This window comes from Rhinolophus ferrumequinum, chromosome 22 (genome assembly GCF_004115265.2).
Source record: "Rhinolophus ferrumequinum isolate MPI-CBG mRhiFer1 chromosome 22, mRhiFer1_v1.p, whole genome shotgun sequence".
Lineage (NCBI taxonomy): Eukaryota > Metazoa > Chordata > Mammalia > Chiroptera > Rhinolophidae > Rhinolophus > Rhinolophus ferrumequinum.
Window position 1 is genome coordinate 4,215,063 of NC_046305.1, and position 16,858 is coordinate 4,231,920.

Here is a 16,858-nt window from a genome sequence, read left to right on the forward strand (position 1 = left end):
GTGGACATTCCTATCCACCAGGCCACACTGCATAGGGTTTCATACATTAGGCTCTGGAGTGGGACTGCCTGGGTTTGGATTCTGGTTTTTTGAATGACTAGCTGTAGGACCTTAACCAAACGGCTAATTTGTCCTTGTTCATCTTCCTCATCTGTGGACTGGGAGTAATCCTAACATCGCCTTCCCCATCCGCTTGACGTGAAGGTTAAGTTAGTGGATTCATGTCACATACTCAAGGCCATGCTTTGTGCAGAGTCAGGGTTCAATAACCAATAACATCATCATCGTCATCATCGTGCAAAAATCCCAATGGCCATCGTCCATTGGACCAATTTTCGTTCTTATAGGGATTGTGCAAGCGAAATGAATGCACACAGCACAGACTTATCGATTAAATGACCTCTTATGCAATTGCACTCATTTTAAAGAATGGGTTTTAACAAAATTATTAAGTGTGAACACGTATCAACGTTAAATTATAGTCAATGGAAAAGAGAGAATGCTCTGTGCCAATTGGTACATGGCCTGTAACTTCTCAAGCACCAAAGACAAACTCTACCCAACTGACAATTACAACAAAAGCTCGAGTATCAAGTGTCCAGACTCTGTAATTGGTAGAATTAAGTTCTTATTCTGGCTTATCCCTGACTCAAGTGTCCTGTGTCCTTACTTCTCCATCTATCATAGGAAGACAAAACAGAGAAGACAAAGGTTAAGAACAGAAAAGCAGCATTCAGCCTCAGGCTCAGGGCAACAAACAATTCTGGTCATCAGTTTCATGGCTGTGACCCTAACAAGAGACAAAAGTTGATTTTGAAAACAACCTGCAAGGCTCTTGCCTCTTGCCTACTATCCAGAGACGGCAGGTTCATAAATCAGAAACTGTCACAAAGACCTCTGTGCTAGCCACGATATAACTATGCATGCCCTTGGTGTCTCCTTGATAATACCAACAATGAAACAGACAGCAGTCACTGCGTGTTTACACTGCAGTGTACCACACCATGGCTTTGGGGCCAAATGACATCTTCTGTGTCTTTTGGTCTTATTCTCAGCAGTAAACACAGTATGGATATATGTAGAAGATTGAAATATATTTCTCGGCTTGAAATTTGAGGAATTTATACCAATTCCAGAACCTGGGGAGAGATTTGTAAGTAACTGCCCTTTGAAGCAGTAGTTTGCAAACTTCAGACGCTGAGCCATCAGTGCGTTATGAAATTAACAGAGCTGGCTAAGACTAGAATTAAAAAATAAATAGGATAGATAGAAAATATCAGCACGTAGGAAAAGCACTGACTCAATGTAAGTGTTGAAACTTTTATTTCATGCACACACATATATGCGATGGTATATACTGGGTTGTGATAAAAAATGTATTTGTTACGGAGCTGCAGTTACAATTTTCTAGAAAATGCTGTTGTAGAGGAGGGTCCTTTGAAAACTACTGCTTTAAACGGAACTATGTAATTCAAACATATTTCTTAGCAATGATATTGTTTATCAGAGTATTTTAATACCTATTCGAGGTGGTTGTTTTTTCAGTGGCGCGCCCCTTTGTTTCTTAAAGGAAAGAATAACAAGATGGGTCAGTGGGCTGTGCCCCCTTTCCCAGCTCTCAGCCTCTTTGTATCACCGTTCCCCTGGCATTAGGAGGTTGGCTTTGCAATGCTTCGCTCAGCTGTGCTGCCCAGTACTCTCCAACTCCTTTGCCTTTTTCTTCAACAAAACCCAGCATTGAGCACAGAGCCCGACCCCACAGAAGCATCTGTAAGGAGTACCTGTTGAATTAAAGGTTGGTAAGTGGCCGTCTGGAAGGACATAAACAGATTACATCCCGTGCCAGCCACGTTAACACGCCCATTCAGGAAGACAATGCACGCACTAATGTGTTACCAGTAACCATCAGGTTCAACGTCTTTCCTGCACTCAGGGACTAGTCCTGGATACAGGAGTGTAATCCACTCCGAAAGCAACTCACTCAAAGACGGGAGACACGCCACCCACCCCAGACCAAGAGGCACAGGGAGACTCGCGCCTGGGACGACTGTGTTCCAGAAAATGGTATGTTCAGGAATAAGAACACAAATGAGAGCGTTCAAAAGAGCTCAAACTGAAACCACGGTAAGTAAACCTCCGTTTCCTAGTCTGTAAGAGAATGGTGGACAAGGTCAACCCCTCCTTCCCATTCCTGCTAGCATTTCCTATTGAGTCCACAAGTGTCTGCAGGACCACTTCCCTCTGGTCTTCTGCAATGACTTTCCAGGATGCAACGCTAGCTGTGTCTGGAGACTGGAGACCACCTCTGAGACGCACCGGCGTGAGGCGGCCCATCTCCAGCCCATGTGCCGTAGCCCCCCAAAATGACAGACCCGCTCCATGTACCATCCTGAGGCGACCTCAAGTCAGCACTCCAGAAGCATATAAAACAGGGGAGCAAACACTGAAAATGAGACATTTTTGAAATGATGGCTCTTTGGTGAACTAAGCGCACAAGCCACGAGCTACTCAGAAGTACAGCAGTCCCCTCCCCAGGAAATAATAATGACACCTGCCGTTTATTGGGCATCGAGCCAGCTCCAGGCCCGTGATGCAGGGCGTCTCTGCATTCTTACAGCAACCCCAAAGGAAGGATTTCAACCCACTTTTTACTGGTGAGGAAACATGGTCCTGGAGACAGGAAGTAACTGTCCCAGGTTGCACTGCTCGTGAGTGCAGGGACTCAAAGTCAGACCTGTCTAACTTTAGACCCCAAACCCTTTGCACTACAGCACGAGAGTGAGACCCCCATTTCTCCTGCCAGGTTTCCCTTTTAGAGCTTGCACTTTAAAATTCATGACTCTGAACTGACAAAATAATCCCATAGGACAGCTAGAACTCGTGAAGGTGCGCTGCCTCTCTGTTCTAATTTATTGGAGAACAAAAAGAATTCCAAGATAGGCTGGAAGAAATACTTCTGTAATGAATTTTTTAAAAAATCAGTTCCAAGATTGTAGAAGGAAATGAAAACCAGGGCCTAAATACCAGCAGTATGAACCCAACTCAGAGAAGGAGGAGGGAGACAGGTATTTCACAAGGAAAGTGACAAGACAGCCGTCTGGCTCTTCCAAAGCAGCAGTGTCGTGTATCCTACAGAAAAGTAAGAAGGCAGAGGGATTCACAAACTCCAGTGTGTGTGAGGGGACTTCAGTCCAGCGGCAGTAAGAAGAAGGTCACACTGGAGGTTGGTGGTTCTCTGCTAAGGACCTCAGAGGCTCATGGGAACGGCACCAAGTGAATGCATTCAGTAGCAAGCATTTACTGAGTACCTACTGCACGCCAGGCTCTGTGCTGGGCCAGGTGGGCACAGACGATGAGGACAGAAGCAGCATAGACCTGCCAGGGCATCCCGACTACCTACCCGATAAACAGACGCCCTGGAATTGCTGTCGTCATCCAAACAGAAACTGTCACTGGCAGAAAGGGGTCCTCATCATGAGGACTTCATGACGCAGGCTTGCTCTGGGAAGTTCCTCTACAAAAGGAGAGTGCCAGAAAGAGCCCTGCCTCCATGTGCTGCCTCTTTAATGCTCGGAAGATAGGGGAAAGGATGCAGGGCCAGCTACCCCGGGACTTGGTCTGACCAAGAAGGAGCACTAAGCCAAGAGGACACAACGATCTGCACCTTCGGGAAAATGACAGCCAAGGAACATTCTGGGCAAAATCTAAGATGCACACTCTTCCTCAGGTCAGAAAATGGCAAACTAACCAACAAGCCCAAAACTGTGATCCCACGGTGGGAAAGGCTAGAAGGAAACAAAGCATGAAAGCTACTGCTGGAGGGAGGCGCAAAACGGGAAATTCTGACTGGACATTCCTAGTGATTTCAAAAATGAGCGGGAAAAGCAATTTAACATAACTAGAACATAAAACGAAATGCAGCGTGGTGTCCTAGACTGGACTCTGGAGTGGATACGGACACGAGTGGGAAATCTCTTGGAATGGAGTGAAGTCCATCGTTTAGTTAACAGTGCGGCAGTAATATCAGTTCCGTCACTTACATGGCACATTTATGAAAATGGATATTTAAATACAAGACGTTAACCTTAGGAGGAGCCAGATGGAGGGCAGGTGGGAACGTCTGTCCTACTTTGCAACTGCTCTGTCAATCTAACATGTCATTTCGAAATAAAAAGTTTTTAAAAATCACAGCACAAGACATTCTCAGATGACCTCTGATATTAAAAGAAAATGTGAAGATACGAGGGATGGGTAATTAAGAAAAGCGACATGGACCAGCCAGGAGCCATGGTTGCTCCAAGTTCCCACCCTACCTGTCGGTCCAAAAAGGCTACTGAAATCCTGGACTCCATCAATCAGATACAATGCCTATGACAAGTCGTTAAACAACAAACAACAGTGTGCTAGTTCAGACCATAGAAGACTGTATCCCCTTCTGGGTGGTACATTCTAAAGAGATTGCGGTAGTTTTACTGACGGAGCAAACCGTTTCTTCCAAGGGATCTCTGGAAGGAAGGGGATGAGCTAGAAGGAAAAGAGAAAACTTAGGGGCTACGAGGGTCTGTCTCAACTCCAAGCGCTGGCACACGTCGGGGAGACGGACTGACTTTGTGAGTTCCTGAAAGCAGAACCAAGGCCCAGGCTGAGGTTACACATGGAGGCAGACACACAATTGAGACCATCTGCACTCAGCACGTGAGGTCAGGAGCTCCCCGTGGTTGGAGACACCCAAACAGAGGCTGGGGAGCCGTGGTGACAGTGTCAACTGGAAAACCTCTCACGTGCTGACAACTGAAGAACCTGTGTCTCTGTGACCAAGGAGAGGAGCTCAGGCTGAGTGTCACTAGGTCTCTCCTGCAGGCCCTGAGTTCCCAGGGGCTCAATGAACGCCAAGAAAATGGTCTGGCTGGCGACAGAGTCCGGTCCTGTGCTTCACGGCTGCTTCATTGCCGCAGGCACAAGGGGGCCCAGGACAAAAGAGGCCTCTGGCCACAGCAGAAAGGAGACCCAGCAGGGGGACACCTCCTGGGTTTGCTGTCCCCCAGAGCTGTGAAAGTGCCGCATGCTTTCACGTGAGTCGGAACAATTGGCATCATAAAACTACAGACTCCAGGACCCTGGCAGCCTGAAGACGAGTGAGCTGGTCTCCACCAACTGTGCTTAAAATATCGACGACAAGTAGGTCCATGTCCCATAAAGGCACCTAGTCTGCACTCTCGAAGCACACAGATCTGCTCCATATGGCACCGAAGTCTGTCACTTCACCCTGTGCGTGTGTGTGACTGCACCCTTGGGTGGGGCTGTCATAGCTCCCTTACTTAACCTCATTTGTACAAAGCTAAATACGCCGAGTTTCTTTAGCAACTTATCATTGAACAAGTTAATCACTCTTCTCAAGACTCTCTAGTTGGCCGGTGACTCCCCCTAAAACACATCATTCACCATTAAGCCAAATATCCCAAATGTGCTCTGACCAGTGCCAAATAATAATAATAATAATAATGGAACTACAATGACATGTTAGCGACAATATGTTTGAGTATCGCAGCATTTGTTTGGCTCCTCTTGGCTTTATGGTCAACTAAAACCCCACGTGAAATTCCATCAAAACAGGCCCCATTCCAGGTAATTACTACTGAATTTTGGAACCCAATGGTTAGATTTCGTCTTGCTGACTTTGCCCTGTTCTGTCAGCTTGTTACGCTCTTTTTGAACATTGAGCTGCCACCCCAGCGTTCCCTGCCAGGTTTGTGTCATCTGCAAATTGAATAAACCTGCCTTCTGCGTCTACATCCAACTCATTGAGAAAAGCATGAAAGATGACAGGCCCTTCAATCAGTCACTCAACAAATATTTATCAAGCCCCTACAACATGTGAAGCACTCAGGGCACCAACCAGGGCGGGTGGGTGGGGGCTGTGTTTGTATGAGACAGCCCCGAAAACTGTTTGCTTCCCGTAAAGCCCCACGTGTCAGGGGGTGGCTTTCCTGGGACATTTAATTGAACTCACTAGGTGCGTGTGGATGCCTCCCCCTTCTCCCGCCACCAGGCTAAGCTTTGTTAAGGAAACAGAGGGGTGGACAGCTACAGCACGCTGTTCACTACAAGCTCGTCCTCTCCTGAGTGAGGCGGGCTTCAGCCTGAAGCAGGGTCACTCCCCTTAACCCAGAGACTCGTGAGCGTGTAAGTGTTTCTGGTTGTCTGCCTTGGAATTTGGGGGTGATTTGTTACGCGGCACGTCATGGCAGTACCTGACTGATAAGAAATTACTCCCAGCTGACAAGGAAACTTCCTGGGAAGCATGGAGCTGCCATCCATGGAGCTCGGCTGCCCTGGTGGCTGACCCTCCAGGGGGAGAGCCCTGAGACTGTCACCCCACCCCAGGGTCCCACCGCGCAGCACTCACCGGAGTCAGACGCCGCTGGGCTCACCAGGCTGAGCAGCTCCCGCTCCTTCTCGTAGTCCCCTTTGCACAGCAGCTGCCCCTCCTTCAGGACAAACTCGTCGCCCTTCTGGAGCTGCCGCTCACAGACGCAGCAGCAGAAGCAGCTCAGGTGGTACACACTCTTCTGCGCCCGCATGACAAACTCGCTGGGGGCGATGGCCTCGAAGCAGCCCCCACATTTGACAGCAAACAGCCTGGCAGCAGGGAACAAAGGGAAGGAGGGTCCGTGAGAAAGGTCTGGCGGGGGCCCCGGTCGCCCCGCAAGTCCACAGCAAAAGGAACATCAAGAACTGGAACAAGAAGGCTTGGAACGGGGCATTCTGTGACTCCAGGGGATTTCTTCCCTGAGGAGATGGGAAGACCATGTATAAAGAGCCCGATGGACGAGCTGACACACAGTAGGTTCCCAACAAAGGTAACTGTTTCCCTGTCACCCCAGATCTATGAAGGACTGACATTTATAGCGGATCTGTCTATTTCTTTTTTTCTTTTCCAATTGCCTCATGAAAACATAATTGCCTTCATCAAAGCCTGTGGCATAATAAGCACGGAGATAATGTACCCTCAAAATATGTCTCAATTCATTCACTACAGCATTCATTTCTCCATTTCCAAAACAGAGTTGTTGTTGTTTTTATTTAAGTAGTAGCACAATAGGGGGAAAGAAAACCTCTATGTTTGTCCCCGCATACCAGAGGGGTCAACGGACGTGGAAAGGTCAGATGGCATAAGGGAGGGGACAGTACTCGCCGGAGAGAGCACACAAAACTGCACACGCCCCCTCGCTGCACAGAGACAGACGCTAGCAGACCCCGCGTGCACACAGGTCAATGATGCCACCTTGCTCTAACGGTCCCACCTTGGCAGGAACCGCGAATGAATGAGAGTCTCTCCCTACAGACAGGCAACCACCACGATGGCCGAGGGTGGTCAGCCCCATCCCAAAAGCTCATCCGCTCATTCGTGTGCTCGTTTCTTCTTCTTTTCATTCATTCCCAAAGTTCATTCACTCATGCACTCATTTGTTCTTCACTTCACTCATTCCTTCATTTATTCAGAAGCATGCCACCCACACTGTGTGTGTTAACAGGAGGAGAAGGAGCTGCCACCAGGAGCATCGGGTCCACACATGAATTCTGAGTGTCTGTTACGTGTCAAGCACAGGAGTGGGCACAAAATTCCACAAAGCAAAATCCCCAACCCGTGGAGCTCACACAGTAGTGAGAGAGACAGCCAACAAACAGAGTGTGTGTACCCCAGGGAGCACGGAAGAGCTTCTCATGAGGATGGAGCGGACAGGGAGCTAAGGAGGGGCCCCAAGGTGGCCTGACACACAGGTTGGCACAAGAAGAAGGGAGGCCGCCCCAGGTCTTGGAGTGAAGGAAGCCAGGGCCTGGGGAACACGATGAGCTCCCCCAACCCTCCCAGGACCCCCTGGGGTTGACCTCCCAGGACAGAGGGCAGCCTGCAGGGTCAGCGGTGCAGGTGTGTCTCACTATCAACCCAGGCCTGGGGCCACCACAGTAACCCTCCCTGCCCTTGGCCACCGGGAAACACCCGTCCTGACATGCCTTCCCTCTACCTCCCAACTTCAGAAAGAGAGGTGAGGTTGACAGAGTCCAAGGGGCTGGTGTGGCTCTTTCATCACTCACGAGGAATACGACAGCCCCAAACCCAGAATTCCAGGTACCAGCAGCCCTTCCCCTGCCCTCTCCCTTTCTCTGGCTGCCCGGCGTGGCTTTGTGGTCCAGTTCTGAACCTCAGGGCACACCAGTCCCTTGACCAGTTAGTTCCTTTACTCTCTCCCTCCATGCTGGGCGCACGCATCAGGCAGCAAAGCCAGCCAGTTCAGCCCTGGCCCCAGTCCCGAGTCACTGTTTGCCAACCTGAGCAAACTAATCAATGCTTTTCCAGGAGCCGGTCAAAGGCCTTTTGTCCCAAGCCCTCTCCCTCCTCCCTTTCCTTCCCTGGGAATGGTCTGTCAAACAGACTAGGCAAACGCTCCCAGGACCTCAGCAAGCTCTCAGAGGTGTGGCATCTGTGCTGGGCTAACTTCTACCCTGCTAATCACCTCCTCCTCTTTCTCATCTCTTCTGAATGTCGTCCCCCACTCCAAAACCGTCCCCCAAGTCGGACAAGGGAGGGTCAGGGTGGTCAGTGGGAATTGCGACGGGGAGAGGGCTGGCCCATCACTCTCCACTCTCTCCATCAGTCCCCTCCGGGGAAAGACCAGGTCACCCTCACCGTGCTGCCTTGGTTCTTGTTAGCCTCACTGACCCCAGAGTAATTCAAGGAGAAAAGGTGCACGCAGCCCGCCACCTGTGTGCCAGATGTGTACACAGCTGGAAGGGCACCACTGTGGACCCAGCTGCCGACTACACACCTCCCACAAGTTGTTTTCTCTAAGGCTCAGACAAGCAGAGAAAAGGATTTGTTCCAAAGTCCAGGTCGTAATTAAAACACAGCCTGTCTTTCGCGACGCCCACTTGGTGATGACAGCCCCCAGGCTCCTTCCCCCTCTGAATGCTAATGAAGCCTCGCTCGGGGTCTGCAGCCTGGAGCCTGGCAGACTGGCAGTGCCCTGGAAAGCCAGGCGAGCTCCGCCAGGCTTATGTAACGACGCTCAACACTCCCTACCACGCACATTCTCCTGCCCCTGAAAGCTGTCCAGATGAGTCCTTGTCTCCTCCTTGCACTTAGGTCCCTCACCTGCACAAGGTGTGATCAAAACATATGGTGAACATTTAAATTAAAAAAAAAATTACTACAGTAAAAGACACATGGCCATTAACCTCCCTCAAAATAGTCCCCCTCACTTCAAACACAATTATCCCATCATTCTTGCCACTTTTGAAGCAGTTCTGGAAGTCCTCTTTCGTGAATGTCTTCAGTTGTGCTGTCGCGGCTGCCTCCATGTCCTGAATCAGGTTGACGTTGGGGAAGAGCCAGAAGTCACCCGGTGCCAGAGCCGGTGAATAAGGTGGATGAGGACACACCGTCATGTTTTTATTTGACAAAAATGGCTGTACCAGAAGCAATGTGTGACACAGAGACTTTCTCATATATTTTTCTATACAGCTAAGGCCAAAGAGATTAGGTATGAACACAGACACGGACACACACACACACACACATGCCCCAAATACACACAACACATACCAGCTAAAACCATCCCTCTCTCTTTTTCTCTCTTTTTCTCTCTCTCCCTCCCTCCCTCCCCCCATATATAGATATCTCCTTTTTCAGAAATATATATGTGTGTGTGTGTGTGTGTGTGTGTGTGTGTGTGTGTATTTCCAAAAAGGATTGACTGCTTGATTGATTGATTTCTAGAACAGATTTCATTTGAAGAAAGCATTTTGCTCCTAAGGCATGTTTGAAACTCACGAGGCTGGATAATTCCTTAATTCACTCCCATTTTTGGGATCCATGCTTTTCTTACGGGGTGGGGAATCCTACTCCATAGCTATGGAGCCAAGAAGGCTGACACCTGAGTATCTCCAGAGAAGGAGTCCAAGACGACAGAGGAGGAGGCACGGAGCTTCGGGGAGCCGCGGCACACCCCCGTACCGTAGGAACGCCAACAGGAAGACGGCAGCGTGCGGAAGCACCGTGGGACACCTGGATTTTGGTGCTGATTGTACACCCTTAGGAAAACCACACCTCCGTTCCGAATACTGGGGTCCTCATCACTGGAATATGCTTTGGCCCCCACGTTATTTTTACTTCAAAGGAACAGAAGATGGTGGAAGATAGGAAAACAAGGGAATTCATCTTTATTGAACACCCACTCTGTGCCAGCAACTGTGGTTATTTCCATATCCATTACCTCACTACATGTGTGGAGTAAGAGTAAATGGAGATGTGCAATGACCTCAGAGAGACTCTCATCCAGTGAGCTCAGCGTGGTCCATGGGGCCTCCCTCCCACAGGACACAGAGACTCAGGGGTGCTGGATCATAGCCTCTTCTCTTTCTCCCTATCACACTCTCTGGCCCTATTTTCTCAGGAGAAGGAGGAGGCAGATCGAGCATCTGAGATGGCCTGCCTCTGCCATGAGAGGGTGTCTGGACTGGCCCCTGGCTGTGTGGGAGGTCCTGAGACCCTGCTGCTACATGGAGGTGACAAGCAGGATTTGGGAACCAAGTTGCTCCCTTCAGGCTCCTCAGCTTCTGGGCCCCAAAGTGCCTGAAGGAACCCCTAGAAGAGGTCTGTCCTCTGTGGATTTAGGTTAAGGACAAAGAACGTCTGGAGTCACTCTTTGACACAACACCACCAGGCAAGAGTCTGCTGTGACTCCAGAAAGATCGGGAAACAAGACAGTTCTTGCTGGAACCCCTTCTGCTGGGGAACCTGGGGGTCACTGCTTTCAAGGTTTAGGCAGAAGTGCAGGCCAGTGGGGCTGGACCCGGGAAGACCCAGGGGGCTCGGCCAGAGAGACACTGGGCTGTGGAAATAGTGGGACAAGGAGGTGACGTGGCATCATCAAATAAACCTAGAGCCAAGTCCCCACTCCACTACGCAGTAGCTGTGTGACCGTGGCCAGGCTAGGGTGACACTGCTTCACTCATCAATGAAATGCAAATAATGACCAGACCTACCTCATAGAGTCTCAGTAAGGGTCAACTGAATAAATGCACTAAAACTGCCTCGTATAACGCTTGGCACGTGGTAAATCCTCAACAAAATGGTAACCACTACAACAGTGATAATGGTGGTAGTGGAGGAAAAAAGCTGAACATGAAATATGAGAGAGAAAATCGCAACAACAAAAAAAAGATGATGAATTATAATGCCTGAGGATGAAAGAATCAGGATTACATAAAGGAGCATGGAGAGAGAAGGATTGGGGCAAGTAGTTCGGGACCAAGGTCGTGAACAATGTAAGAGAGTTAGAGGTCAGCTTTCGGTCATCCTGGTTGTGGACCTCCAGCCCGGACAACAGAATGGAGGAAGCAGGCTCCACCTGCTGCAATGGTCTCTGTCTAGGGTTTGCATGCAGCCCATCCACACAGGACTTGTCTGGATTTACCCAACTAACTGTTCTGGCATGGCTGGATAAGATGCCTTCTTGCTCTGTATATAAGAATAAGAACCAAGAGGGTAACTGAAGCTTCGTTTTCTTATCAGTATCAGTACACGTGACTTCATCCCCCATGAATTCCCATGACCTCCTCCAGTCTCTCCCACCCCTGACTCGTCATCCTCTAGACACCAGACACTAGATGCCGTGTCCTCTCCACATCTGCCCTGCAGGCTCACGACACAGCTTCCCGTATACAGGAATACTGCAGGATATGGCGGCTTCTGGCAAACCCAGTTGTCTCCCAGACAAGGGCTTTGAGACCCATGAAGACTGAGCAGGAAGATAAGGGGAGACCTCCTCACGACACTCCAGAAGGTTCCTGAACAAGGGCATGTTTGCAAAGACTGAGATCTTCATTAACGCTGACCCAGAGTCCTGAGAGCTCAAAGGGGGTTCCTCAAAGCCTCTGTACCATAGACAATTAAGTGAAAGGAAGGAAGACAAATGTATGAAAATCCTAATTCCAACTGGAGGCCAACCGGTTGTGTACTGTTTTTGCCCCACCAAAATACGAAATCAGAGCCACGCTTAGCCTTGGACGGCAGGCACCTACGGATCACACCACCTTTCCACTGGCACTGCCCAAATGATCTTCCTTCCATCAGGTGCACGAGCCCCTTGGTGTAGAAAGTGGGAGAGGGTCTTTGGGCAGCGCTTTAACAAGGCTTGTCTGTGCAGCGCTCGGGTTCCACCCTCTCCACCAGGGAGCAGCACAGCAGCTTTCATTAGTGCCGTGTTGACTTGGTAACAGAGGTCACCCAGGCACGGAGACAGCAATTGGCTGTAAGCCAAGACTGTCTGTCGGGAAATCTGCTGCTGGGAGTCTGGGAGACCATGCGGCTAAACTGAAGGAGAGTATTCAAAAGTATTGGGAACCAAAAGCATGGCTTGTGGCCTTAGAAGTAGTGACACAAGCAGCCTTGTCAGCTGGCTCAAGGTCTCTGTCCTTGAGGCTGAGCCAACAGCACCACAATAAGCAACTGAGGCTGTGGTCCTGGGGCGGTGGGAAAGTCTACAGGGACAATAGAAGTGGCAGGATCTTCTAGAGGAGACCGTCGCAAGACTGCAGTGGGGAGAAAATGGAAAACAATAAGCAGCTGGCAGAGCCAATCCGAGTCTCTGTGTCCCCCGGGCTCCTGGGGAGCAGGGAGGAGGACCATACAATGGGATGAGAATGGCAAAGTGTGATGTCTGCACATCCCAGAGGCGCCTCGCGAGCGCAGGGTAACAACTTGGCTCACCATCTATGGCTGGCCGTGGGTGGGTTTACTTCCAAAGGGTCGATTAAGCCCCCTTCTTCTTCTCACACAGTGTCTGTTTCAGAGTCAGCAAAGGAGAGGAGGAAGAGCATGATTTTCAAGTCTGATCGAACCTGGATTCAAGTCTTGCTTCTACCTTTGAGAACTTGAGCAAGTTCCTGACTCTCTCGAAGCCTCTGCTTCTATGCCATCGTAACCATCTTACAAGATGTTGTAGAGATTAAACAGGATAACATAGTTGAAGTATCTGACGCAGACTCACTGCTCTCAGTGACTAACAGCTCCTCACCCCTATATGGAAATCAATTTAACATATCTGCCCGTGGAAATATCTGTATAAGATCATTTATTTCGAGACAACCAACTGAGCCAAAAATGGAACTTCACGTGTATCTTGAGGCCAGGTCCCTCATTATTATAACAAATTAAATCAAACTTCAACAAGCCTTTCATAGGTTATTGGAGAAGAGACCCACAGACAAATATGAAAGGACACGCTTGAGAGGAAGCTAAAGGTGCATTTCATTCAGGCAAAGATGTCTACGGTCTACCCTAACCCAAGTTCAATGTTGACATTAGCCAACGAGTGTTGACCAACACCCACTTTCACTGCCTAACACCCAGCATCTGTGCAGGAAGTTGGCAGCGCTGTGTACTTTAACCAACCAGAACCAACAGTTGCTATTTGGTCAATGCTGACACTATCTGGCAAATATTGGGAACAGACTCTTTCCCGTGTCATTTCAGTTCTCAGATGACTGCTTCTTACTGAGGCTGGCAACCTCCATGCACTGAGCTGTCCTTTTCTTGTCTTCATTCCCTCACTGTCAGACTCCCCCAGTAAGAGATCAGTTAGCCTTTCCCCTCACTTTATAACTGGAAAGAAACCAGGGCCTGAGAAGGAACAGTGACTGACCGACACCATAGAGAAAGTTGAAATTACTGAAAGGGCCAGCCAGAGCTTGGTGAGGAAATAAAAGAGGTTAAGTACGGCCAAATGAGGGATGGAAACATGTGCCCTGGGCTCCCACACAGTGCCCTAACCCACCGAATGGGAGAACCGTGTGTGACACAGTGAGTCTCCCTGCTCTCTCCTTTCCCTCCCCACTTCTTTGCCCAAACCTGGAAAGCTGCCCGTAAGTCATGCCACAGAGCAGAAGGCTGTGGTGAAAGCATGGACTCCAACAACCCACGAGAAGGTGGCACGTGTATATTATAGACTTTCCACATTGTCACTCAGACATGCAAGCATGGCAAGAAACATAAAACAGGCATACAGAAAATATATGTTTCCTTTTTAGGGAGTTAAAGGTTTGGTTTCCTTTGAAAATGTCAGCTTTCCTTTCCCTTCATCCTCATTGGCCTCCTGGGACACTCTTAAACATACCCAGCAAACAACAGAGCAGGGGGATGAGATATTTTTAGCTGATATTCTGGGCACAGATTCCTATTGTTCCACAATTTTTGGCTTGGCTGGATGGCACATGGCCAATACAATGTATACTCTTACAAAGAATGTACGCTTCCTGGACTGTGTGTGTGTGTGTGTGTGTGTGTGTGTGTGAATAGTGGGAAGAATGGGGCATTATTGATGATATTTTGATGGGAAAGATTCTGAGAGCCCAGCAGGGGGCAACACCGAGCTCTCCATGAGCCCCGTTCGCTTTTGTTGCCATCACTTTGCTGTTACACATTCAAAAATAAAAAAGAACCCAAGAGTTCCTCACAGAACCAGCCGATACCAACAGCACAGTGTTAGGAACTCGATGTATTTGAAGACCGATGATTTTGTTCCTGTGTCTGCTGGTGCCCCACGAGCCAGCACATGATAACATGCAAAACATTGCAAGTTGCTACCATTGTCCTCCTCACATACGACGCCTGTTCCCAAGGATTATCCAGTCTTCCAAGGGAGACAAGAAAAGACAAACATTGACTGACTATCTGAGTAAAGATCTCCCACCGTGGGTAGCATAAAAGCCACAGGGAGCTGCCATGCGGGACTTCCCCTTGCACGTGAGGGGTGGAAAATCTCTCCGGATGACCTGAATTTCCAGAACGCCTTTAGTTCAAAGATCTCAACGCCTGTGTGACATTGTATAACACCTCAGCTCTGAAGTGAGGGGGCAGTGGTCAAATTCTGTTATCTCATTCTGTTAGCCGCGTCACACAAGGCAAAATTGGTGTTGCAGCAGGGTGGCACCCTGTACATTCCCAAAATCCAGCAAAAAGGAAAAAAAAAAAAAGCCAGCCAGGTGTTCAAACCACCGATGCAGCTTCTTTCCCATGAGATTGTGTTGCCCTCCTTTCAAGTTAGGCTCTAAGTGTCTTGAGAGCTCCAGAAAGGTTTCAATGAAGTCTGACTCGATGGAAGTGAGACAGTTCTTAGCGCTTGTTTTTATTTTTACCTTCACTTTTTTACCCTTTTTATCCTTCAACTCTCTCCCCACCCATTTCAACTCTCTACTTACCCTTTAAAAACTGGAAGGCACCATACCCATTAGGACAGCTGCTATAAAAAAAAAAAATCTGGCAAGGGTGTAGAGAAATTGAAAGACTTGTGCACTGTTGGTTACAAAATGGTGCAGTGCTATAGAAAACAGTATGGCAGTTCCTTCAAAAAAGTAAAACTAGAATTACCCACATGGTCCAGCAGTTCTATTTCTAGGTATATACCCAATAATTTCAAGCAGGAACTCGAAGAGAGGTTTGTACGCTCATGTTTACAGCAGCATTATTTACAACAACCAAAACTGAAAGCAACCCAAGTGTCCGTCAACAGGTAAATGGATAAACAGAATGTGGTATATACATTGGAATGTATTGAAATGGAACATTATTCAGTCTTAAAAAGGAAGGAAATTCTGACACAGCTACAGCATAATCAGGATAGAATGCTAAATGAAGTAAGCCAGTCACGAAAGGACAGATATTGTTATGATTCCACTTGTAGGAAATAACTTGAGTAGTCAAATTCTTAGAAAGTATAATGGTGGGTGCCAGGAGCTGGAGGGAAGAGGGAACGGACTTATTGTTTAACAGACGCAGAGTTTCAGTTTTGCAAGATGAAGAGTTCTGTGGATGGATGATGGTAATTGTAGCAACAAGGTGAATGTACATAATGTCACTGAACTATACACTTAAAAATGGTTGAGATGATAAATTTTATGCCACATGCATTTTACCACAGTTTTTAAAAATTACTTAACAATAAACTTTTTAATAACTGGAAGACACAATGATCTTTTATACTCTACCTCTTATAACCAAAATTTTGGTGACTATGTTCTCAGTTGAAAAAAAAAAAACCTCATCTGTCCAGACTCCCTTGCAGCTAGAAATGGCCACAAGAGGCAGCACACAGGATCCTATAGGGACTGGAGAGCAGGAAATTTTCAAAAAGCTATTGGTATTTTTATAAAATAAGACAGACTCAGCTGGTGCATACATATTTTGCTCTTCACCTTTTCCCTTATTTCTGTGCCTGGAATTAAAATGTAACACCTGAAGATGAATCAGCCATTTTGATACTAAGAGAATAAAAGCCACGTGTTAAGGAGGCAGAGCAAGCCTGGATCCTTGAAAACGTCCTTAAGCAGTTGCACCATCCTTGGACTTCCTACTTCTTGATTCCCTTTCAGTGAAAAGAAGAAAATCTCTTTTTAATTAACCCACTGTCATCAGGATACAGCTGTATGAAGCCAAATGTTATAGGAAGGACTTCTCCTTTCTATTCAAGGTCTAGTGTGTCCCAAACTCCTCTCTAGGAAAATTCTTCCATGTAGGAACTAGACTTCATCACTTCATGCTTCACTTCACTCAAAAGCCACAGCAGATATTTTTGTAGATATTTTTACATACGTACTTTTCTTATTTCTCCCCTGTTAGGACAAAATATCCTTCTCTTGATCCCACTTCCTCATTTATTTGGTAGCCTTGGTAGAAAAATTCAAAAAGAAATTAGTTCTGTTTTCTATCTCCAGCTTCTATCCCCTTCTACTCTCTTTTAAGACCAACCCAGTCAGGTATCAGTCCCACTCTTTCTAATAAATCTTTCTTGTGACGGTC

General features: G+C 48.0%; 1 protein-coding gene across 2 annotated transcripts in view; it reads right to left on the reverse strand.

Annotated features, from left to right (window-relative positions):
• LMX1A (LIM homeobox transcription factor 1 alpha) overlaps window positions 1-16,858 on the reverse strand; it is a 125,215-nt gene that overhangs the window by 32,932 nt on the left and 75,425 nt on the right. For both annotated transcript variants that reach the window (XM_033091987.1, XM_033091985.1), the window contains exon 4: window positions 6,407-6,639. In XM_033091987.1, the coding sequence (XP_032947878.1) occupies window positions 6,407-6,639 (233 nt within the window). The remainder of the gene's footprint in view (window positions 1-6,406; window positions 6,640-16,858) is intronic.